The sequence below is a fragment of the Neoarius graeffei genome, chromosome 1, assembly GCF_027579695.1.
Source record: "Neoarius graeffei isolate fNeoGra1 chromosome 1, fNeoGra1.pri, whole genome shotgun sequence".
NCBI classification, from domain to species: Eukaryota; Metazoa; Chordata; class Actinopteri; order Siluriformes; family Ariidae; genus Neoarius; species Neoarius graeffei.
Genome location: NC_083569.1, coordinates 47,992,690 through 48,017,535, shown reverse-complemented (window position 1 = coordinate 48,017,535; position 24,846 = coordinate 47,992,690). Strand labels below are relative to the sequence as shown.

At 41.7% G+C, this 24,846-nt stretch overlaps 1 protein-coding gene across 2 annotated transcripts; it reads left to right on the top strand.

Annotated features, from left to right (window-relative positions):
• The first annotated feature begins 835 nt into the window (after positions 1-835).
• On the top strand, positions 836-24,714 carry LOC132893702 (collectin-12-like). 2 transcript variants are annotated; one of them, XM_060932830.1, is made up of 9 exons: positions 836-1,246; positions 1,541-1,591; positions 6,561-6,683; positions 7,705-7,791; positions 7,973-9,016; positions 14,545-15,027; positions 18,357-18,502; positions 18,730-18,839; positions 24,087-24,714. In XM_060932830.1, exons 1-9 carry the CDS (start codon positions 1,240-1,242, stop codon positions 24,232-24,234), a joined length of 2,199 nt encoding a protein of 732 aa, XP_060788813.1. In that variant the 5' UTR covers positions 836-1,239; the 3' UTR covers positions 24,235-24,714. The 2 variants fall into 2 exon arrangements, with proteins under 2 accessions (XP_060788813.1, XP_060788814.1); XM_060932831.1 differs by lacking the exon at positions 1,541-1,591.
• The last annotated feature ends 132 nt before the right edge of the window (positions 24,715-24,846 follow it).

The following is a 24,846-nucleotide window of genomic DNA, read 5'->3' as shown; positions in this document are numbered from 1 at the left end:
ACTGCTCGTGCACTACACTCGCGCGCTCTGTGAGCTGCGCAGGGCCGGAGTGCGCACCCTCCAGAGGGCACTCGCTGTTCAGGGCGGAGTGATTTGGAGCGCAGCCGCTGAGGAGGAAGCGATGAGCCGCACTGACACATTTCAACTTACGTGCCGAATTAGTCATGTGATTAGCGTATCCGTGTATTGGCGTTGCTGCGTGCACGCTGATCGTTTTTTAAAAACGTTAATCTGATGATCCGCTGATACGGTCTAATGTAAACCCCACCTAAGATGCTCTTTTTATACCCAGTCATGTTAATGACCTATTGCCAATTGACCTAATGAGTTGCAATTTGGTCCTCCAGCTGTTCCTTTTTTGTACCTTTAACTTTTCCAGCCTCTTATTGGCCCTGTCCCAACTTTTTTGAGATGTGTTGCTGTCATGAAATTTCAAATGAGCCAATATTTGGCATGAAATTTCAAAATGTCTCACTTTCGACATTTGAATCTATCCCAGCTGACTACGGGCGAAAGGCGGGGTACACCCTGGACAAGTCGCCAGGTCATCACAGGGCTGACACATAGACACAGACAACCATTCACACTCACATTCACACCTACGGTCAATTTAGAGTCACCAGTTAACCTAACCTGCATGTCTTTGGGACAAATAACTATCTTGTGGGGATTCGTTAGGGATAATTGTTGTTGTGGTGGTGGTGTTTTTTTTTTTTTTAAATTTTAATTTTATGCAGATCTGGCAACCCTGTCTCGCAGTACCACAGTGAGGCGAGCTCTGTGCTTGTGGACCTGTGATGTGATAGAGGCGTTTTTTTTCTTCTATGTGAAGTATCAGGAATGCTCGGGGTTGAGTGTTAGCCCGAAAGCTCTGGAAATTTCCACAATATAGTCTTGGAAAACTGCTTGAAGTTCAGCTCGCAGATAAAAATGTCTGGTTCGTGATTTGGCCCGCATTCCTGAATTCGCTTCAGAGTCGTTTATTTAACATAAAAAAATCGTTTGTTTTAGAAAACGCATTCACTTTGCACACTTTATGTTTAAAAAATATCATACGAGGCAAATTATTGACATTTCTTGGAGAAGTGAAAACTCGCACAAGTCGGTAAAATATTGTCTGTGCTGTTTGTTCCACGGTGGTGTTGTTGTTTACGCACGGGTTTGGCTGAGGATTTTACCGAGACTGAAACCCAGAAGCTGAAGCTTTTCTGCCGAATCGTGTGTGTCGTGTCGAGCGCGATGAAAGGTGAGCTACAGTATATTACACACACACACAGACAGAGAGTGTATATGAATGAATGCGTGTTTCATGTTTGTTTGCGTGTGTTTGTTTGCGTGTGTTTGTTTGTGTGCGCGCGCACGCGCCTGTTGCACATCTGGATGAAATTGACAGCTCATCGTATGATGTTTTCACATGTAGACGCAGTGCTGGGAAGATACATCCGGTAGCACTGAAAGACAAATGCTATTGTGTGATCACTATTTTGACAAGGTGAATAAGATAGGGATACTGTCGTTCATTCTCATCTTTCTCTCTCAGACGAGTTCACTGAAGAAGAGGACATCCAGTCGTTTGGATACAAGAGGTTTGGTAAGAGGTTTGCTCATTCTTGATCAATACAATCCTTTAAATCTTTTTACATACAGGTACAAGCAGAGCTCCTTCAAAATGCTGTAAAGCTCAGCCAGAATGGCATCAATTAAATAAATATCTAAAAACAAGGCGGCACGGTGGTGTAGTGGTTAGCACGGTCGCCTCACAGCAAGAAGGTTCCGGGTTCGAACCCAGCGGCCGGCGAGGGCCTTTCTGTGTGGAGTTTGCATGTTCTTCCTGTGTCTGTGTGGATTTCCCCCACAATCCAAAGATATGCAGTTAGGTTGACGTGGGGCGGCCTTGGGCTAAGGTGCCCTTGAGCAAGGCACCTAACCCCTGACTGCTCCCCAGGCGCTCTGGTGTGGCTGCCTACTGCTCTGTGTGTGTGTGCATGTGTTCACTGCCCCAGATGGGTTAAAAGCAGAGGATGAATTTCACTGTGCATGTGACGAATGATAAAGGTTTTCTTTCTTAAAAGTGTTGTGTTGCCAGGCAAAACAAACCTCGCCTGGCAGCACTTATTTTAAACCTATATGTTGATAATGGTAATATTTCTCAATCATCAGCTGTCAGGTTATAGTCCTATGAAAATCCATGACCTTGAGTTTGACATTTCAAAGTCATTCAAGGTCAAAGGTCATGGTGCCAAATGAAAGCCCATATGACACTTCCTATAAGTAGATAATGGTAAATATCTGTCTACCATCAACCATTTTCAAGTTACAGCCCTCTGAAAATTCATGACCTTGAGTTTTACCTTTCAGGGTTACTCAAGGTCAGAGATCATGGTGCCAAATGAAAGGCCATATAGGAGTTCCTATATGCTCATAATAGTAAACATTTGTTTATCAGCAACTGTTTTTGAGCTATAATGGAAAATGTTATTTTGATCAAAAGGTTGACCTTTCCGGTGACCTTAACCTTCACCTTGACCCGATTACCCCCAATGGAAGCAGAACTGAAAGATGAACATTTTGGAATTGGTTTGAAGTAAATAGGATGAATATGAAGGAAGATATCGCAAAAAAAAAAAAAAAGATTTTGACCTTTTTGGTGTCCTTGACCTTGACCGGATGACCCTCAAAATGTTGGAGGTTCTATTTGAGACCAATGCCCATCTACCCTGAAAGTTTCATGAAGATTGGACCAGCCATTTTCCCCTAATGTTGCTAACAAAGAAACCCCACTGAAAACAATACCTCACCCTCTGGTGGACTCTGTCCCGGGCGAGGTAATAAATATATTGAAAACGCACAAATTCGCATCAGTAATCACTATGCAGTTGCTTTTGCATGTGTTTGACATTAAGGCATGCTGCTACATCTTTTAAAAACAAGCCTCCCCTACTAATAGGTGGAATAACTAACAGTTCATCTTTCTAATAATGAATCTGTGTAACGCCACACTCACAACCCGCCGTAAGTGCTTTGGACACGCACGGGTTGCAGGGTTTGGTAGCTTGCAGCCATGCCGCAGGGTCGTAGTGAACCTGGGGGAAAGTTTGGGGGAGGAGTACGGGCAAAGTACTGGTCAAGTACAGGTTGCATGCCTGACTTCCTCAAGGCATGGGAAAAATTGCGCAGTTAGCCCGTGGAAAGTGTATGTCTGACACACGTAATCAGTGCGTGTTCAGTGAGTGTGGAGTGCGTGTGACTTGCATTTTACCAGTTTCCTGCGCTACGAGTACGGGCCGCACTTGTGAAGCATATGTGATGCATATGATTAGCACGTGACAATCACTCATGACTTGCGTGTGGCGCAAGCCAGGAGTGGGTATAAAGCCTGCAACATTCTGCATCTGTCTTTCAGTTGAAGAACAATATCGCTTCGTGCTACTCCTCAGCTTCTATCATCTGCCTATAAGGGTTCAGCCCCCTCAGTCGTTGCGACGGTATGGCGACAGCCATCTTCTTCCCTTCTACAATGCTACACGTTACATGATCAGTTCCTTGGTTCCTCCGCAATACATATATACCCAGAGTCTTGCCCCTTGTGTCGTGTGAGGGTCGCATGTGCTGCGTGCACGCCACACATAGGGATAGAAAGTGAGATGTACAGTGGTGCTTGAAAGTTTGTGAACCCTTTAGAATTTTCTATATTTCTGCATAAATATGACCTAAAACATCATATTTTCACACAAGTCCTAAAAGTAGATAAAGAGATGTTTGTGGAAGTGTATCATGGCACGAACAAAGGAGATTTCTGAGGACCTCAGAAAAAGCGTTGTTGATGCTCATCAGGCTGGAAAAGGTTACAAAACCATCTCTAAAGAGTTTGGACTCCACCAATCCACAGTCAGACAGGTTGTGTACAAATGGAGGAAATTCAAGATCATTGTTACCCTCCCCAGGAGTGGTCGACCAACAAAGATCACTCCAAGAGCAAGGCGTGTAATAGTCAGCGAGGTCACAAAGGACCCCAGGGTAACTTCTAAGCAACTGAAGGCCTCTCTCACATTGGCTAATGTTAATGTTCATGAGTCCACCATCAGGAGAACACTGAACAACAATGGTGTGCATGGCAGGGTTGCGAAGAGGAAGCCACTGCTCTACAAAAAGAACATTGTTGCTCGTCTGCAGTTTGCTAAAGATCACGTGGACAAGCCAGAAGGCTATTGGAAAAATGTTTTGTGGATGGATGAGACCAAAATAGAACTTTTTGGTTTAAAAGAGAAGCGTTATGTTTGGAGAAAAGAAAACACTGCATTCCAGCATAAGAACCTTATCCCATCTGTGAAACATGGTGGTGGTAGGATCATGGTTTGGGCCTGTTTTGCTGCATCTGGGCCAGGACGGCTTGCCATCGTTGATGGAACAATGAATTGTAAATTATAACAGCGAATTCTAAAGGAAAATGTCAGGACATCTGTCCATGAACTGAATCTCAAGAGAAGATGGGTCATGCAGCAAGACAACGACCCTAAGCACACAAGTCATTCTACCAAAGAATGGTTAAAGAAGAATAAAGTTAATGTTTTGGAATGGCCAAGTCAAAGTCCTGACCTTAATCCAATCGAAATGTTGTGGAAGGACCTGAAGCGAGCAGTTCATGTGAGGAAACCCACCAACATCCCAGAGTTGAAGCTGTTCTGTATGGAGGAATGGGCTAAAATTCCTCCATGCCGGTGTGCAGGACTGATCAACAGTTACCAGAAACGTTTAGTTGCAGTTATTGCTGCACAAGGGGGTCACACCAGATACTGAAAGCAAAGGTTCACATACTTTTGCCACTCACAGATATGCAATATTGGATCATTTTCCTCAACAAATAAATGACCAAGTATAATATTTTTGTCTCATTTGTTTAACTGGGTTCTCTTTATCTACTTTAGGACTTGTGTGAAAATCTGATGATGTTTTAGGTCATATTTATGCAGAAATATAGAAAATTCTAAAGGGTTCACAAACTTTCAAGCACCACTGTACTTCTGTCTTGGGGGCCACACAAATAGCAAGTGTGGAGTACTTGTGTAGTATTTCTGAGGCACGCCACTCATACAATGACCGTGCGTCACTCGTGCGTCTTACTGTCATCGCAAAGCCCCTACTAGCCGTGCTGCTGACTTGGTTCAGTCGTACAAAAAGAGTACGGGTCCCGTATGTAGTGTATGTGTTCTTGATTTTTCACAAGACCTGTAGAATTTGCATGTGTAGGACCAAAAGTCTCTACGGCCAGTCTGCGACCTTCTACGGCACTGAACACATGCAAGTGTCACACAAGTCTCAAGCACGGTTTTGCCAAATTTTTTACCATAGACCGCCCATAGTAGCACATACGGCGGGTTGTGAGTGAGCCTTAAGGTTTGCACTCTCACATTTTATCATTTTTGTACATGATTTTATCATTTGCTAAGCAGTACGGGACAGTGGATGATTTTTAGACAATGGATGTTGTTCACTGGAGTCTGAATGCTCTGAAACTTTTTAAATTAAGGTTTCTCCCTTTTCACTTCTGGAGATCTTACAATGCTAGAATTTACTTGTACAACCCTAATTTCAAAAAAGTTGGGATGCTGTGTAAAATGTAAATAAAAATAGAATGCAAATCATGGTAACCCTATATTTCATTAAAATAGTATAGCATATCAAATATTGAAACTGAAAATTATTATTATTATTATTATTATTATTACTTTCATTTATTATTATTATTATTATTATTATTATTATTATTATTATGTTGGGACGGGGCAAAAAAAAGACTAGAAAAGTTATGTCATGGAAAAAAACTCCAACTAATTATGTTAATTGGCAATAGGTCAGTAACACGATTGGGTATAAAAGGAGCATCCCAGAGAGGCGGAGTCTCTCAGAAGTAAAGATGGAGAGGGGTTCACTGCTCTGTGAAAGACTGTGTGGGCAAACAGTGCAACAATTTAAGAATAACGTTCCTCAATGTAAAATTGCAAAGAATTTGGGGATCACATCATCTATGGCACATAATATCATTAAAAGATTCAGAGAATCTGGGGAAATCTCTGTATGCAAGGAACAAGGCTGAAAAACCAACATGAGAGACCCATGATCTTTGGGCCCTCAGGTGACACTGCATGAAAAACAGAGAGGTTTCTGTAATGGGAATCACTGTATGGGCTCAGGAACACTTCAGAAAACCATCATCTGTGAACACAGTTTGTCACTGCATCCACAAATGCAAGTTAAAACCAGATATAAATGATATCCAGAAACACCGCCACCTTCACTGGGCCCAAGCTCTTTTACAACAGACAGAGGTGAAGTGGAAAACTGTCCTGTGGTCTGATAAATCGAAATTTGAAATTCTTTTTGGAAATCATGGACATCACATCCCCCGGGCTAAAGAGGAGAGGGACCATCAATTTTTTTTTTTCAGTGCACAATTCAAATGCCTGGCATCTGTGATGGTATGGGGGCATTAGGGCACATGATTTTAGATTGAATTTGATTATTTTTACGGTGACGTTTAATGATTGTGCATCTAATTGCAGGTTTTCAGGAGGGAACTCAGTGTACTAAGTGCAAGAGTGAGTGGGCGTTGAAGGCTGCTATAGGCCTGCTCTACATTCTCTGCATCTTCCTCACTATTGCTGTAGCCATATTGGGTTACAAAGGTAACAAACATACACATGGTCATTCCTTGCTTTCTATTCCATCTTTTGGATAATCCTGAACTCTGTCAGCAATGGCCTTGGCTCATCTAAGTTATTTTGTTTAATGTATTTGGTTTGGGAGGATTGTTCCACTTTTATTGGAATGTTTATATTAGTTCAAGTTCCAATTGTTTGCGTGTGAATGAGGTCATGTGCAGAGTTTCTGTGGGGTCTTATTCCAGCCAAGAATAAGGACTCAGAGCTGTTTGATTGCCATGGATACAGAAGTGGGTTTGTTTGTTTTGTAGTGGCTGTAACCACAGCTGTGTGTGTGTGTGTGTGTGTGTGTGTGTGTGTGTACCCATACACCCATAATACTTTACAATTACATCCGAGGGTGACCTTGCAAGGACAAGGCAGATGTTAGTAATCAACATGGTCACTGTAAACCTTTTTCGGTGTTCTCTTAGTTTCCAGATGGTCCCATATTTTTTAACAAAGGTTTGACTAGTGACTGTTAGTGTGTGTGTGTGTGTGTGTGTGAGAGAGAGAGAGAGAGAGAGAGAGCGAGAGAGTACTAATAGTTGGAGCAATGATCAAAGCCTTTAGCACTCTTCCAGCTTGGCTCTTTCATGTTCTCCATATAATGTAGTGTTTAAGCCAGGCTAAACACTACTTGAATATTTTTTTAGTATAATTTGCATGATGTGGGAATATTTTATTGCATATTCATATATGTCTGTATTACACGGTATTTCAAATGCTTATTAAGGTTTGTAACATCAAATAATATACTGGTGAAGCACTAGTTATTTATTTGCATAGACATTATTTTTAGGCGTGATCAGAATTGGCTTATATCCCAAAATGATGAAAAACAAGTCACCGAAGTATTTTGCATCGTAGTACAATGGAAAAGAGTTTACAACAATGATTTTGAAACCATTATGCCCAACCTCCTGATCAGTGTATAAATGCTATATCAGTGTGTCCGATCATCCAGGTGACAAGTCAGTTAAATTTCACTGAATGTTTCTTCTAGTGGTTCAGAAAGTGGATGGTGTTACTAAGGGAATGCACAATTATGAGGGCAAAATCAATGCTATGGAGACAGATGTAAGAAAGATAGGTAAGTACTAATATAATCCCAAGTGCACACAATTTTAAATGAAGAGCCTATGTATGTAATCAGTTTTTCAGTTTAATCTATCTATTTTTATTTGTCAAAATACCACCTTCTTTCTACGCTCGCTGTCATTTCTCTCTCGTCTAATGTTTCCCTTCTGTTTATCCCTTATGCCCTGTCTCAGATGACGAGTCTGGTATGAAGTTGAAGAACACTTCCAGTGAGCTGCAGATGTTTCGTTCTGGGTTATCAGCGTTGCGTCAAAAGCTATCTACAGCCTCTGACTCTGTTAACAGCAATGCTGCTGTCTTGCAGCAGCTCCAAGCCTCATCGCAAGATGTGCTTTCGCTGCAGGAATATTTGCACTCCCAGCTAAATGCCCATGCCAGCGTTCTGCATTCTGTAAATGCCACGCTCTTTTCTGTTGCTGCAAACACACCTGTGATGCAGCAAGACACTGCACGGCTTCAGCACGACTTGCAGACACACATCAATGGACAGCGCATGCTACAGCTTTCCATTGACCGCCTCAACTTCACTCAAGTGCAGCAGGACACCATCACAACAGCACTGCAGCATACATTGGAAGCAGCAGATATGAATACCCAGAGTGTCTATAATGACGTGCTAACTCTACAGCGGGACACAAAGCTAGTGGGCAGCATTGAGGACTGGATGAGGGAAAAGATCCTGAATCTGGAAAGAGCTGAATTTAATGCGTCAGCCCATGTCCTGGCCACTGCACAGGAACTGGGGGAGGTAAATACGCAGCTAGCTAGCATATCCAGTCAAATTCTCAACCTTAGCACACTCAACGATGGTAACGCAGCAAACCTGAGAGAATTACAGGAACAGCAGCAGGAATACGGCAGCCGAACAAGCGCTCACTTTGAGCGAGTGGTGGAAAGGCTGAATGCAGCAGAAGAAAATGTTGACAGGGTCACGGGGAATGTGAGCTTTGCAACGTGGATGCTGGGGGGAGTGAACGGAGGACTCGGTGCTTTGCGGAGCTGCTCGGACACAGTGGGACAACACTCAGATCTCCTACTGAATTTAAACAGGACTCTGGCTGAGACACAGGCTGATGGGTCTGCTCTAAAGGCCAAACAGGATGATATATCAGCTCGACTAGACAAAGAAGTCAGCAGTCTTTCCATCATCATGGAAGAAATGAAGCTTGTGGACAGCAAGCACTCCCAGCTCATCACCAATTTTACAGTGTTGCAGGGTATGAAATTATGCAGGGCAAGCACTCCTACACTATCATAGCTTTCTGTTAGTCTATACCTTAAAGTGTATCTCACCACAAAATATTGGTTGGACAAAAACCTGCACTTACACTCTCTGAGGCAGATGCAAAATAATCCTATACAGTTCCCTCAGAAAGTATTGAAATGACAAGGCCAGTTCTTTTGTTGTTTTTTATACACTCAGGATATTTGGGTTTGAGATGAAAAGAGGAATTTGAGACAGTGGATCAGAATTTCATCTTCATTTCCTGAAGATGTGTTAACAATTTAAAACATGGCACCTTTGGTGGCAGAACACCCAATCTTTAGGTGAGCAAAAATATAGGAACAGATAGTCTTCAAGGAATTAATATTTGGTTGCATATCCTTTGCTTGCAATAACTGCGTCAAGTCCGTGACCCACTGACATCACCAAACTGTTGCAGTCTTGTAATGTGATGCTTTTCCATACTTGTACCACAATTTCTTTCAGTTGTTGTTTGTTCTGGGGGTTTCTCCCTTCAGTCTCTTCTTCCATCCATCCATTTTGGCACATCACTACAGTGACGTGGCCGCTCGGATGGCTTCAGCCATCAAAGGCCCTGTCCACACGGCAACGGATTCAGGTGAATCTGATAAAATTGTTTCTCGTTTCGGCCTGGCGTCCACACGGCACCGGCGTTTTGGGTGCCTCAAAACGAAATCTTTTGAGAACGGGTTCCAGAGTGGAAAAATCTGGCAACGGTGCTGTTGCGAAGTCGTCTGGATGAGTAGAACGGATTTGTTTACGATGACGTCACAACCACATGACTGTCAGTGCTTCACGCCGGGTAGAAGTGTAACGAACTCGATGCGAGTTGTCAACAAATCCTATAACTTGGTTCATGAAACGCGCTTACAAAATATTTTCACTGTGAATATTTATTGTGTAATGGTGCAAAGTGAGAGAGAGAGTGAGAGAATAGCTCTTAGGGCAGAGTCTTTAGTCCAAACACTGCAGAAGTACTGAGTATAACCAAACCGCGCACCGCCCGTGCGCTTTCCAAAAACAATCCCGCCAGCAAAAATAGGAAAAAAAAAAGGAGCGATCTCACCTTTTCAGATGTTGGTTTAAGTCCGACAATACATTCCTCAAAAAGGGCGTAGAAGAACAAAGTAATCCATCAACGTGTAGCATTCAATTTATTCCGGACCATTAAAGAATTCTGGAGGAGATCAGAATGTTGGCGTACCGGCTTCCATCTACCCCCATTCATTCCTCTTTCCACGTCTTTCGTTTTATGCTACTGATTAATAATCAAAACTTTGTGGCTAATGCTACAGAAGAAGGGGTTTATGCGCATGCGTCTACTTCTTCTATTGTTCTGGGACCGTCTTACAGCGCACGTAGAGGTGTGGCATGTGTATTGCATCGTTTTCAGCAAGCGTTGCGTTGCAATATGTACCTGATATTTTACTGATCCGTTGCCCATGTGGACGCGATATTTATAAAAAAAAAATCTTGTTGCCGTGTGGATGTAGCCAAAGTCTCTAGGGAACATTACAGTAGTGGTTTCCTGTTGCCTTTCTCTTCTCAACCATTCACACACACATTCACACCTATGGACAGTTTAGAGCCACCAATTAGCCTAACCTGCATGTCTTTGGACTGGGGGGGAAACTGGAGCACCCAGAGGAAACCCACGCAGACACGGGGTGAACATGCAAAATCCACACAGAAAGGCCCTCGTCAGCCGCTGGGAACGAACCCAGAACCTTCTTGCTATGAGGCAACAGTGCTAACCGCTACACCACTGTGCGCCCTGTCTCCTCTTCAGAAGGTGAAATCTTTGCTCAATTTGGTTAAGGTCTGGTGATTGACTTGGCCAGTCTAAAAGCTTCCACTTTATTGTGCTGATGAGTGGTTTGCATTTTGGGGTGTGGCCTCTTTCTTTCTGCTCTCAGTGTTCTTCAAACAGTGGATTGTCATGACATCGCCCCTGCCCTGTGGAGGTTATTGGTGATGACTGAAAATAATGCTCTTAAATAAAATTTGACCTGTATTGCATTCAAAACAATACAACAGCACATTATTTGATGTTTTACCTCATGATTTTTTTTCAATAAACACTTACTGCAATTTTGATTCTTGCAACATATTTCAAAAAAGTTGGGATGGTAAAGCATTTACTATTTTATAATTCTGTCATTCCTTCTCATAACACTTAAAAGATGTTTAGGGACTGAAGACACCAAGTGATGAAGCATTTCATATGTTATTTTGTCCCATTCTTCCTGGAAACAGGTCTTGAGGTGTGTAACAGTACAGGGTTGTCTCTGTCATATTTTTTGTGTCAAAATTTGCCACACTTGCTCTACTGGAGACACAGGGGACAGGCACCCTCTTCTTCCACAGCTGTGCCTTTGTAGTATGTGCAGAATGTGGCTTTGCATTGTCTTGTTGAAATATTCCTGGAAAAGATGTCGTCTTGAAGGCAGCATATGTTGCTCCAAATCCTCAATGTACTTTCATGCATTAATGCTGCCATCAAAGAAGTGTAAGTTACCTTTGCTAAGGGCACTGACACAACCCCCTACCATGACAAACCCTGGCTTTTGGACTTTTTGCTGGTAACAGTCTGGATGGTCCTTTTTGTCTTTTTAACTCCGTATCGTAGTGCTTGATAAAGGTTTGCCAAAGTAATCCCAAGCCCATGTGGTTATATCAGCTATAGATGAATGACAGTTCTTGATGCAGTGCTGTCTGAGGGATCAGAGATCACAGATGCTCAGCTTTGGCTTGTGCCCTTGCCCTTTATGCGCCAAAATTCCTCCAGATTCCTTGCATCATTTAATGATATCATGCACCATAGAGGGTGAAATATCCAAATCCCTTCCTAGCTTTCTTTGCAGAACATTGTTTTTAAACATTTCAACTATTTTCTCACACATTTGTTGATAAATTTGAGATCCTTGGCCCATCTTTGCTCATCAAAGACTAGGCTTTTCCTGGATACTGATTTTGCACTAAATCATGATTACAATCACCCATTGACATCATCTGTTTCAAATCACATCAGTATTTAATTGTTTTACCTCATTACTAGCCCTAAATTGCCCCTGTCCCAACTGTTTTTTGGAATGTGTTGCAGGCCTGAAACACAGGAATGGATGTATATTAACAAATGAAATGAAGTTGACCAGATAAAACATGAAATATCTTGGTTTCATACTATCTGCATTAAAATACAAGTCAAACAAAAATTACAAATCACTGCTTTCTTTTTTTATTTGCATTTCCCTACTGTCCTAACTTTTCCTGATATGGGGTCATACAATGTTTGTCAACAACCACTGCTGTTTCCCTTGGCTGACTTGACTATTTCTAGTTGTTATTACACCAGTGGTTTCTTTCTTTTTCATCACATTTTTTTTAAAATACAAAATTGTTGTATTGACTTTGCCCAATGCTTGTGCAATGGCTTTTCTCAGCTACAAAATGACTTGCTTTTGTCCCATAGACAACTCTCTGGTCTTCATGTTGGTTTATCCTTTTTAAGAACAAATGCAGTCTTCACGAACAAAACCCAGGGCTTAAACCAAGAAAAGACATTCAGAACGATTACTGAGAAAACAGTCAATCCAACAGGCACAACTAGGCAGCAGAAAACACCTGCCAGTCTCTTGAAAAGTGGGTAGGTTCAAACAAAAGGTGCCATATTTTAAATTGTGTAATGCATCTAGATGCAAATATCAGGAAATGAAAGCTGAAATTATAATCTATTGCCTTATATTCCTCTTTTGATCTCAAACCCAAGATGAGCAGGAGTGGGGATCTTTTATAGGCTACTCACACTGGGCCACAGTCATGAAAAAACAACTTTATTGGTACTTGGAAAGGAATTGAGCAAATGGGAATACTCCACTAGTTCTGAAGGACACCACTCTGTTGGTCCTCCATTTTGGAGTCGAACCACAATTACATGTACAGTGGTGCTTGAAAATTTGTGAACCCTTTAGAATTTTCTATATTTCTGCATAAATATGACCGAAAACATCATCAGATTTTCACACCCAGTTAATCAAATGAGACAAAAATATTATACTTGGTCATTTATTTATTGAGGAAAATGATCCAATATTACATATCTGTGAGTGGCAAAAGTATGTGAACCTTTGCTTTCAGTATCTGGTGTGACCCCCTTGTGTAGCAATAACTGCAATTAAACATTTCCGGTAACTGTTGATCAGTCCTGCACACCGGCTTGGAGGAATTTTAGCCCATTCCTCCATACAGAACAGCTTCATTTTGATTCCACAACATTTCGATTGGATTAAGGTCAGGACTTTGACTTGGCCATTCCAAAACATTAACTTTATTCTTCTTTAACCATTCTTTGGTAGAACGACTTGTGTACCCACCTTCTCTTGAGATTCAGTTCATGGACAGATGTCCTGACATTTTCCTTATTCGCTGGTATAATTCAGAATTCATTGTTCCATCAGTGATGGCAAGCTGTCCTGGCCCAGATGCAGCAAAACAGGCCCAAACCATGATACTACCACCACCATGTTTCACAGATGGGATAAGGTTCTTATGCTGGAATGCAATGTTTTCCTTTCTCCAAACATAACGCTTCTCATTTAAACCAAAAAGTTCTATTTTGGTCTCATTCGTCCACAAAACATTTTTCCAATAGCCTTCTGGCTTGTCCACGTGATCTTTAGCAAACTGCAGACGAGCAGCAATGTTCTTTTTGGAGAACAGTGGCTTTCTCCTTGCAATCCTGCCATAGACACCATTGTTGTTCAGTGTTCTCCTGATGGTGGACTCTTGAACATTAACATTAGCCAATGTGAGAGAGGCCTTCAGTTGGTTAGAAGTTACCCTGGGGTCCTTTGTGACCTCACCGACTATTACACGCCTTGCTCTTGGAGTGATCTTTGTTGGTCGACCACTCCTGGGGAGGGTAACAATGGTCTTGAATTTCCTCCATTTGTACACAATCTGTCTGACTGTGGATTGGTGGAGTCCAAACTCTTTAGAGATGGTTTTGTAACCTTTTCCAGCCTAATGAGCATCAACAACGCTTTTTCTGAGGTCCTCAGAGATCTCCTTTGTTCGTGCCATGACACACTTCCACAAACATGTGTTGTGAAGATCAGACTTTGATAGATCCCTGTTCTTTAAATAAAACAGGGTGCCCACTCACACCTGATTGTCATCCCATTGATTGAAAACACCTGACTCGAATTTCACCTTCAAATTAACTGCTAATCCTAGAGGTTCACATACTTTTGCTGCTCACAGATGTGCAATATAGGGATCATTTTCCTCAATAAATAAATGACCAAGTATAATATTTTTGTCTCATTCATTTAACTGGGTTCTCTCTGTCTACTTTTAGGACTTGTGTGAAAATCTGATGATGTTTTAGGTCATATTTATGCAGAAATATAGAAAATTCTAAAGGGTTCACAAACTTTCAAGCACCACTGTATAACTTTTTGGAGAATGAGTTCAATACTTATTCTGTGGTTCTTCTAGGCCCTCCTGGTCCAAGGGGTTCCCGTGGTGAAAAAGGCCCCCCTGGTGCAGTTGGTCCTCCTGGTCAGAAGGGGGAGAGGGGTGCTAAAGGAGTGGCAGGTGTTCTAGGTGCACAGGGAGAAAAAGGAAGCGCTGGCCCTCCTGGTTTTTCAGGTGTTCCAGGCATGCAGGGGCCTCGTGGAAACCCAGGACCAAAGGGCCCACGAGGGTCAGGAGGCCGTGCAGGACCTCTAGGCACAAAAGGAGATCCTGGCACACCTGGACTGCCAGGTAGAGATGGGATGCCAGGGCCCCTGGGTTCTCAAGGACCACCAGGTATTCGTGGACCTGTTGGTCCTGTAGGGAACTCAGGACCCATGGGACCACCAGGGCCTATGGGACCTCCAGGACCACCAGGGTTGCCAGGCAGAGTTGCACCAGTGCCAGCGATACCTGTCCCACCAGAAGGTGCTTCACCACTAGTTGCTATGAGATCCCTGCCAGGTGAGACACATCACAAGTGGGCAGTGTGGTTCCATGACAAATCTCTTGAAGAAAAGAGATTTTAACATTCTTTACACAAGACAGAAATTGGTGCACCAGCTATACCCACTATATGTGTCAGGTCATTGGGTACAATTACATTACATATTGTCCAGATGTAACTCTTGAATCAGATGCTAGAAGTTTTAATATTTCTTGAGGGCTCATAGAACAGAGTAAACCACCAAAAACCGAATGACACTGTACATAGGATACTACATTGTACTGTTCTTGTATGATGTCTTTTGAGTGATTTTATTCTTAGTATTTCTTTACAACTTCTACCATGTAGAGATTTGACTGGGAACATGGCATTATTTGAAGTAGACAAATTACAAATAATTTAGCTCTCTCAAAGGAAGCATTAAATATTATCATATGGGAAAGGTGGGAGTAAACGTGGCCCCTTAGTTCCAGTGAAGAGAAATTGCAGTGCTACAGCATACAAAGATATTCTGTCCAATTGTGTGCGGCCAACATTGTGGATAAACAGTTTGGGGAAGGCCTGTATGTTCAGGTGTCCACATACTTTTAACTAAATAGTGTATAGTCGAATGCAATTGAGAAAGGCCTATGGACAGCTGACATTATTTGAACTTCTTCCTGCATTAAGCAACAATTACACTATCGGTCCTCGTCCTACTTTTGATTGAAAGCATAGTGAAAGCATTGTCCCTGTGACAAAGTTTGTATATGTGACTGCCTCCCCCTTCAATTTCTTCTTCTCCTGGATTTTCTCTCCAGTGTATCCTTAGTGGGGAGCCTGGCAAAAAGTAAAATCCACCTGGCACTACAGCCTAAGTACTGTCCATTTGACCATCAGTCTTCATTTATCAACTGATAGACACCATGGTTTGCATTTGCACTCTCTATGATTGTACAAACCATAGTTGCAAAGTTGAAAATAGTCAATGATGTAATTAATGTTTGATAAAATATTATGATTACATCTTTAGATGCACTCCTTTCACAAATCCCTTTAATTTCTTTATGGAGTTAAGTTATGAGGTACGTAATTAATATTTGACTCAGTCAGGGGCTCGCACAAATATTAATCTCAGCCATAAATGTACAACCCCGATTCCAAAAAAGCTGGGACAAAGTACAAATTGTAAATAAAAACGGAATGCAATAATTTACAAATCTCAAAAACTGATATTGTATTCACAATAGAACATAGACAACATATCAAATGTCGAAAGTGAGACATTTTGAAATTTCATGCCAAATATTGGCTCATTTGAAATTTCATGACAGCAACACATCTCAAAAAAGTTGGGACGGGGCAATAAGAGGCTGGAAGAGTTAAAGGTACGAAAAAGGAACAGCTGGAGGACCAAATTGCAACTCATTAGGTCAATTGGCAATAGGTCATTAACATGACTGGGTATAAAAAGAGCATCTTGGAGTGGCAGCGGCTCTCAGAAGTAAAGATGGGAAGAGGATCACCAATCCCCCTAATTCTGCGCCGACAAATAGTGAAGCAATATCAGAAAGGAGTTCGACAGTGTAAAATTGCAAAGAGTTTGAACAAATCATCATCTACAGTGCATAATATCATCAAAAGATTCAGAGAATCTGGAAGAATCTCTGTGCGTAAGGGTCAAGGCCGGAAAACCATACTGGGCGCCTGTGATCTTTGGGCCCTTAGACGGCACTGCATCACATACAGGCATGTTTCTGTATTGGAAATCATAAAATGGGCTCAGGAATATTTCCAGAGAACATTATCTGTGAACACAATTCACCGTGCCATCCGCCGTTGCCAGCTAAAACTTTAGTTCAAAGAAGAAGCTGTATCTAAACGTGATCCAGAAGCGCAGACGTCTTCTCTGGGCCAAGGCTCATTTAAAATGGACTGTAGCAAAGTGGAAAACTGTTCTGTGGTCAGACGAATCAAAATTTGAAGTTCTTTATGGAAATCAGGGACACCATGTCATTCGGACTAAAGAAAAGAAGGACGACCCAAGTTGTTATCAGCGCTCAGTTCAGAAGCCTGCATCTCTGATGGTATGGTGTTGCATTCGTGTGTGTGGCATGGGCAGCTTACACATCTGGAAAGACACCATCAATGCTGAAAGGTATATCCAGGTTCTAGAGCAACATATGCTCCCATCCAGACGACGTCTCTTTCAGGGAAGACCTTGCATTTTCCAACATGACAATGCCAAACCACATACTGCATCAATTACAGTATCATGGCTGTGTAGAAGAAGGGTCCGGGTACTGAACTGGCCAGCCTGCAGTCCAGATCTTTCCCCCATAGAAAACATTTGGCGCATCATAAAACAGAAGATACGACAAAAAAGACCTAAGACAGTTGAGCAACTAGAATCCTACATTAGACAAGAATGGGTTAACGTTCCTATCCCTAAACTTGAGCAACTTGTCTCCTCAGTCCCCAGACGTTTACAGACTGTTGTAAAGAGAAAAGGGGATGTCTCACAGTGGTAAACATGGCCTTGTCCCAACTTTTTTGAGATGTGTTGTTGTCATGAAATTTAAAATCACCTAATTTTTCTCTTTAAATGATACATTTTCTCAGTTTAAACATTTGATATGTCATCTATGTTCTATTCTGAATAAAATATGGAATTTTGAAACTTCCACATCATTGCATTCCGTTTTTATTTACAATTTGTACTTTGTCCCAACTTTTTTGGAATCGGGATTGTACATAGGTGCAAGAAAGTGGTTAAAAATGAGGAACTTGGGTCAGATTCTCAGTAGAGGTTCAGCTGAAAGTCCAGATCAAAACCCACCCGCTAGTCTTTGTGATTTAGTGGTCCTCACTGACCACATAGTTGGTGCTGTTTTTTGAGACAGAGAGGATTGATAAAAGTTTATATTTAAGAGGACTGCGTTTATGTTCCTTTGGCTTGCTGAATTGAGCATTTCATGTTATAAAAATGTTTTGTCCTATTAAGCAATTGCTTAATTTTCGGTTATAGTTAGGCCACTGTGAATGCTTTCTTTTTGTTCCAATAACAAAATATTCTAAAAATATTTTCAGAAGGATGTTTAGATATCGAGAGATCCAATCAAAATATGTTGAAAAAGACTTAATTGGTACTTAGGTTTTCATGCGATTAGCTACGCAAACATAATTACACACTAAGCATTACAATCATCGACACACATAAACACGCCCACACAATCTGATACTTCCTTTCAAATGAAACCTCTTAGACACAATCAGTTTAGTTGGTACTGTCAAGAAGGGTGGTGTAACTAGACACTGATGTAAATACACTCTACCCACATCAGCGCTATGTGTGTATGTTGTATAGGTGGAGTTGGGTGCCCTGCTGACTGGGTATGGTTCACAAAGAGCTGTTACTTCTTCTCTGCTGAAAAGCTCACTTTTGACAATGCTCTTCGAAAGTGCAATGACATGTCTTCATCCATGGTCATCATCAATGATAATGAAGAACAGGTGAGAGGAAAACTCAAAGTTGGTAAAATCTCCTGGGGTGGGGGGAAAAAAACAAATCTGAGAAAACAAGAAAATGTTTTTAAGATTCTGGCTTCAACTCCTACAGTTTTGGAATCATTTTGCTTGTATAGGCAAATAAAACAGCATAGACATTGTATGCAGGAGCTATTGTACGGTCATTGGTACGATATGTTACAGTGTAAGTATATAATGTGTTATATCCTCAGGGTTGGGTACATCTCCACACAGTTGGTAGAGGCTATTTCTGGTTGGGATTGACAGATCGGCAAAAAGAGAATGTTTGGCGCTGGGTAGATGGCTCAGAGCCTACTTTCAAGTAAGTATATCTGTGCATGCCTGTGTAAGCATTGTTTTGTTATTTGCTGGGATGTAGTGTTAAGCTACAGTCACACTACAGCTCGCGATGCTTTGCGATCGGTTACTGATGAAAATGAAGCGTTTTTGTGGCGATATACAGGTGAGCTAAATGCAGAGGCTCCAACTTGGGAAATTGCAAAGTGGGAGATTCTCCCTCTCTGCAAGTAGCTCGGAGGGAGACAAGTTTGAGCGCTGTAGGCGTGAAGGCGAGTACCGAGCTAGATAAATCCAGTGACTATAGACCAAACTTTAATATGCCTAAAGTCAATGTTAATGTCATTAATGACTATTATAAATTGCTAATGGTAGACCCTCTGATAATAATAATGTTCTTCTAATAATATTTCTAAGTCTAAGTTAGTAAAAGTCAGACAAGTTCGTTAGAATCTAACGTCTGGTCTGGTGATCTAACCTTGTCAGATATAGGGTCGTCTTGCTGCCGTCCAAAATAGTCCGCCATTCGTCCCTGGCGACCATCGCGACGGGCGATCCAAACTTTATCTTGGTGATTGTCTGATATTTTTTCTTCGTAGTTTGGCTTTCGCCATTTCCACCAACGGAACTTCGTTTCATTATCTCATTCAAGAGAACATAAAGTTAAAGACGAGCAGGTGATAAATGCAGACGAAATGCAGACGCAGAAAAACAAACAAAATGGTTGAGTGTCGTGGGTTTTCTTGTTCTCTTGTGCATATCATTAATAGTGCCATCAGTATGCGTTATCGGTAACCGCTAAGACATTGGGTGGCTCAAGTGTGCACCCCGCAGCATACCGAATTCCGCTCGATTCATATGCGCGCTTGATCTGCACATGCATGCCTCTGGCATTCACTCCAATCCCCCCGTTACACCGATCGGTGTACCGACCAGGGAATCAGCATATACCGCGGGGTACACACTTGAGTCCACCCATACAATGTCAGACACACGAAAAGCGGAAAGTCAACTATTAATTTTCGTCAACATAAACGTATCAATTTATATATTTTTTAACTAATCATGTGTAGTAAGGATGGGCAGGAGATTTTTATGTTGTCAGCTGGAGGTCGGGAGGATTTTCTAAATGTTCCCTAAAGCGGGAGATCTCCCGCCCACGGCGGGAGAGTTGGAGCCTCTGGTTAAATGTTGTGGTCACACAGCAGGTGAACATTTGACTGTCATGCCTTTGCGCACTTGAGTCTGGCGCAGCTCGAGTGGCTACTCTCACTCACAGCGCACATTGTATGTGCTTTTGAGACCCAGTCCTTATAGGAAACACCTGATATTGATTTGAGTGCAATCAGCACGTGCATATAAGGATTCTACAGTGCTCAGCGTAAATGAGTACACCCCCTTTGAAAAGTAACATTTTAAACAATTTCTCAATGAACACAAACAATTTCCAAAATGTTGACAAGAAAAAGTTTAATATAACATCTGTTTAGGCCACACCAATTTAATTAGTTGGTTCTCTGATTTTTTCAGGAAAAATATGAAGCGAGCGAACGAAATAAAAATAAAATTAAAAAAATGCTCTGATGGTAAAATTAACGGTGGAAATAGAAGGCTTTCATAATAGAGAAACAAAACAAAGACAATACATTATTGTTACACATTTCATATGGCTCTTTTAATAGCTTATCTTATTTCCACCCATATGCATTAAGGATAATTGAAAATAAAAGTCTGAAACTACATAACAGTCGGCAGCCCTGCTCAAAAGGAATGCTACCCAGAAAAATGAACAAGGGAATAAACCCAGTAGGCCTACAGTAAATTTGTGTCATGTATTGTCCTTGTCAGCAGGGCTAGCTCTGGCTGCACGTCTTTTATCAGGCAAACCAGTAAACAGAGAGGCTAAATAAACGATTGAATTACAGTCAATTGAACATCTACAATGCACAGAAAAAAAGATTTGACCAGGAATAGGCTACATCTGATGGCTAAATACTTCGAATGATTTTTTGTTTGCCCCTCACATCAATCAGTGAAATATATAAATCAAACCCACCTCCACAGAGTTGTCCAAGCTGGCACATCGCAGGGTAACAAGCTCACGGCATCTTGAGTACAACTGTGCAAAGTTTTCCCCCTCTTGAATTTCGACACACCTGTCAAAGATTTTACGCTTCTGTTCGCTGAATATCCTAACAAACACAAACACAGGCTTTGCAGGATTCCCCTCCACAGCCATGTTTCTTCCACAAGTCTTTATCTAAAGTGAAAGGAGCGATTTGATTGGTTTTCGACGTCATGTGACCCCAACCTGCAGTCTTCAGTATTTTGAACCATCAGCCACGATGTTTTTCTGTTGGTGGGAGTTTGATTTTCGATTTTTTTTTTCATTTTGCATTTTCTTCAAGCGGCGATTCTGAGAACCAACTAATCGAATTGGTGTGGCCTTAACTTATAACAGGAACTAGATAGAACTCGACGCCAACGGCATCGATGGGGATGCCTCCGCCTGGTAGACTACACGCCTTATTAAGTTGTGATTTGGGGATGGCCATTTGACCTCACAGTAATCTTGACCTGTGACCTTTTAACCTCAAAATCTAATCAGTTAATGTTTGTCCCCAAATGCACAAATGGTGAAAGTCCTTTCATTTGCCTTGGAGATATTGTGTTCACAAGGTTTTCGGACAGACATTTGACCTCACGGTGACCTTGACCTTAGACTTTTTGATCTCAAAATCTAATCATTTCATCTTTGTCCCAAACTGCACAAATGGTGAAAGTTTGGTGAAATTCCTTTTATTAGTCTTTGAGATATGGCGTTCACAAGGTTTGGGGATGGACATTTGACCTCACAGTAATCTTGACCTGTGACCTTTTAACCTCAAAATCTATTCAGTTCATGTTTGTCCCAAAGCGCACAAATGGTGAAAGTTTGGTGAAATTCCTTTCATTAGCCTTTGAGATATCGTGTTCACAAGGTTTCGGGACGGACGGACAGACGGACAACCCGAAAACATAATGCCTCCTGCACCTTAAGGTGGCGGAGGCATAAAAAGTAAGGTTAATAATATAACTTAGATTACACATTTTTCAGTTTTACTCAAATTAGGGTGGTGCAAAAATGAGTACACCCCACAACAAAAACTACTACATCTAGTACTTTGTATGGCCTCCATGATTTTTAATGACAGCACCAAGTCTTCTAGGCATGGAATGAACAAGTTGGCGACATTTTGCAACATCAATCTTTTTCCGTTCTTCAACAATGACCTCTTTTAGTGACTGGATGCTGGATGGAGAGCGATGCTCAACTTGTCTCTTCAGAATTCCCCATAGGTGTTCAATTGGGTTCAGATCAGGAGACATACTTGGCCACTGAATCACTTTCACCCTGTTCTTCTTCAGAAATCCAACAGTGGTCTTAGACGTGTGTTTAGTCATGTTGGAAAAGTGCCCAGGCTTTTTTGTGCCTGGGCTTTAGGAGAGGCTTCTTTCGTGGATGGTATCCATGCATGCCATTCCTCTGCAGTGTACGCCGTATTGTGTCACGGGAAATAGTCACCCCAGTTTGGCTTTCTACTTCTTTAGATAACTGCAGTGAACTTGCATGCCGATTTTCTTCAACCCTTCTCATCAGAAGACACTCCTGTCGAGGTGTTAACTTCCGTGGACTACCTGGACGTCTCTGTGAGATGGTTGCAGTTCCATCTTTCTTACATTTTTGTACCACTTTTGCTACAGTATTCTGACTGATAAGTAAAGCTTTGCTGATCTTGTAGCCTTCACCTTTGTGGTGTAAAGAAAATATTTTCTTTGGGGAATTCTGAAGAGACAAGTTGAGCATCGCTCTCCATCCAGCATCCAGTCACTAAAAGAGGTCATTGTTGAAGAATGGAAAAAGATTGATGTTGCAAAATGTCATCAACTTGTTCATTCCATGCCTAGAAGACTTGGTGCTGTCATTAAAAGTCATGGAGGCCATACAAAGTACTAGATGTAGTAGTTTTTGTTGTGGGGTGTACTCATTTTTGCACCACCCTAATTTGAGTAAAACTGAAAAATGTGTATTCTAAGTTATATTATTAACCATACTTTCACGTTATAAGTTAAACAGATGTTATATTAAACTTTGTCTTGCCAACATTTTGGAAATTGTTTGTGTTCATTGAGATATAGGCGGCACGGTGGTGTAGTGGTTAGCGCTGTCGCCTCACAGCAAGAAGGTCCGGGTTCGAGCCCCGTGGCCAGCAAGGGCCTTTCTGTGTGGAGTTTGCATGTTCTCCCCGTGTCCGCGTGGGTTTCCTCCGGGTGCTCCGGTTTCCCCCACAGTCCAAAGACATGCAGGTTAGGTTAACTGGTGACTCTAAATTGACCGTAGGTGTGAATGTGAGTGTGAATGGTTGTCTGTGTCTATGTGTCAGCCCTGTGATGACCTGGCGACTTGTCCAGGGTGTACCCCGCCTTTCGCCCGTAGTCAGCTGGGATAGGCTCCAGCTTGCCTGCGACCCTGTAGAACAGGATAAAGCAGCTAGAGATAATGAGATGAGATGAGATGTTTGTTTCTAGCCGTGTTCATTGCTCTGGTGAAATACTCTGCTTTATGACTCTGCTTTCTGTTTTGCTTTTGGTTTCATTTGTGTTTTGTTACTCTGACCTTGCCTCACGTTTTGTTTTTGTAAATATCACGACTGCTAATAAACACTCTTCCTGCACTTATATCTGTGTACCACTGCAAACCTGACAGAATACTTTGCAAAGTCTCTGTGAAAACAGCATCCTTATGTGCTTGTGCTGAATGTGCTCAAATCAGCATCAGGTGTTTCCCATAATGACTGGGTCCCAAGTTTGCACACAACACGCTCTGAAGGATCCCTGAATGTAAATGCACTTTTTAAGTCTCTGTGAAGGTTAGGCTATGCCGAGTTGCTGAGGCTCCCGTGAGCATCGGGGACATGGATTCAAAACAAATACATCTTAAGAGGCACAAAGAAGGTTCCCCAAGCTTCTGGAAAATTCCCAAACCCATCTGCGAGTATTTGCCGCTTAGTTTGTCGATGAAGACATCACCACCAAATTTCATTGAAACTTTTTGTGACATTTTTGGCCACTCACAAGGCGGAGACACACCAAAAAACAACTCGGAGAACATTCACCATGTGTCGCACGATTGGTGGCGATGCTACAAATTTCTCATCGCCAAATATACACAAACCAGCTGTCATGTGACCAGGGCCTTAGGAGGTGTGCTACATTATATTTGTGTGTGTAGGAAATGGAGACCTGGTCAGCCTGATAACTGGAGCCATGGACATGATGAAGGAGAGAACTGTGCAGGCCTTGTTCATGAAGGCAAGTGGAACGACTTCTACTGCGATGAGCAGCTAGGTTTCATCTGCGAGAGAGCAGCAAACAGCTGAAATCAGTGAAAATGGAGCAGTGTGGCAACAGTGTGTCCCAGTGAACAGATAAATACGGTCAGATGACCTCGCAACTTGCGTCAGAGACAGATGACTGTCTTTGACAAGTAGACCTGATGCAGGTACGACGAATGAGGAAAGACCATGTTGTAAAAGTAGTGAGCTGCAGTGTCTGGTACAAGGTGAATTGTTTCACGTCTGCTGTCCACTCACATTACATAATGGCCTCATTCCTGGACAGGCAGTTCATAACCTTTAAGGAGCCAATAACATTCAGCTGTGAGCTAAACAGGTGTAAACGAGCAAATTATTGTGCATTTCAGTACTCCATGGCATTTTCTACTATTATATGTATATAATATTGAATAGTTTTATTATACATTTTTTCCTTGTATTTTTCAGTGAATCCTAATCTGCCATTTTTTTATATATATACACATATATATGCCCCATTTTGTCCCACTCATACACGTAAGTTTTATGTACAAATAAATAAATAATAGAACAAAGGATATCATGAATATGGATTTAACTTCTATCATATTTGTTCATTCTTATAAAATATTTGATTAAATGTATTTTCCAACAGTTATTATTTTTGTGATTAAATAA

Bases quoted from the DNA above. Each gene is read 5' to 3' on its own strand.
- LOC132893702 (XM_060932830.1), top strand. The intron at 15,028-18,356 runs GTGAGACACATC...TATGTTGTATAG, and splicing joins TGCTATGAGATCCCTGCCAG to GTGGAGTTGGGTGCCCTGCT. The intron at 18,840-24,086 runs GTAAGTATATCT...TTGTGTGTGTAG, and splicing joins GGCTCAGAGCCTACTTTCAA to GAAATGGAGACCTGGTCAGC.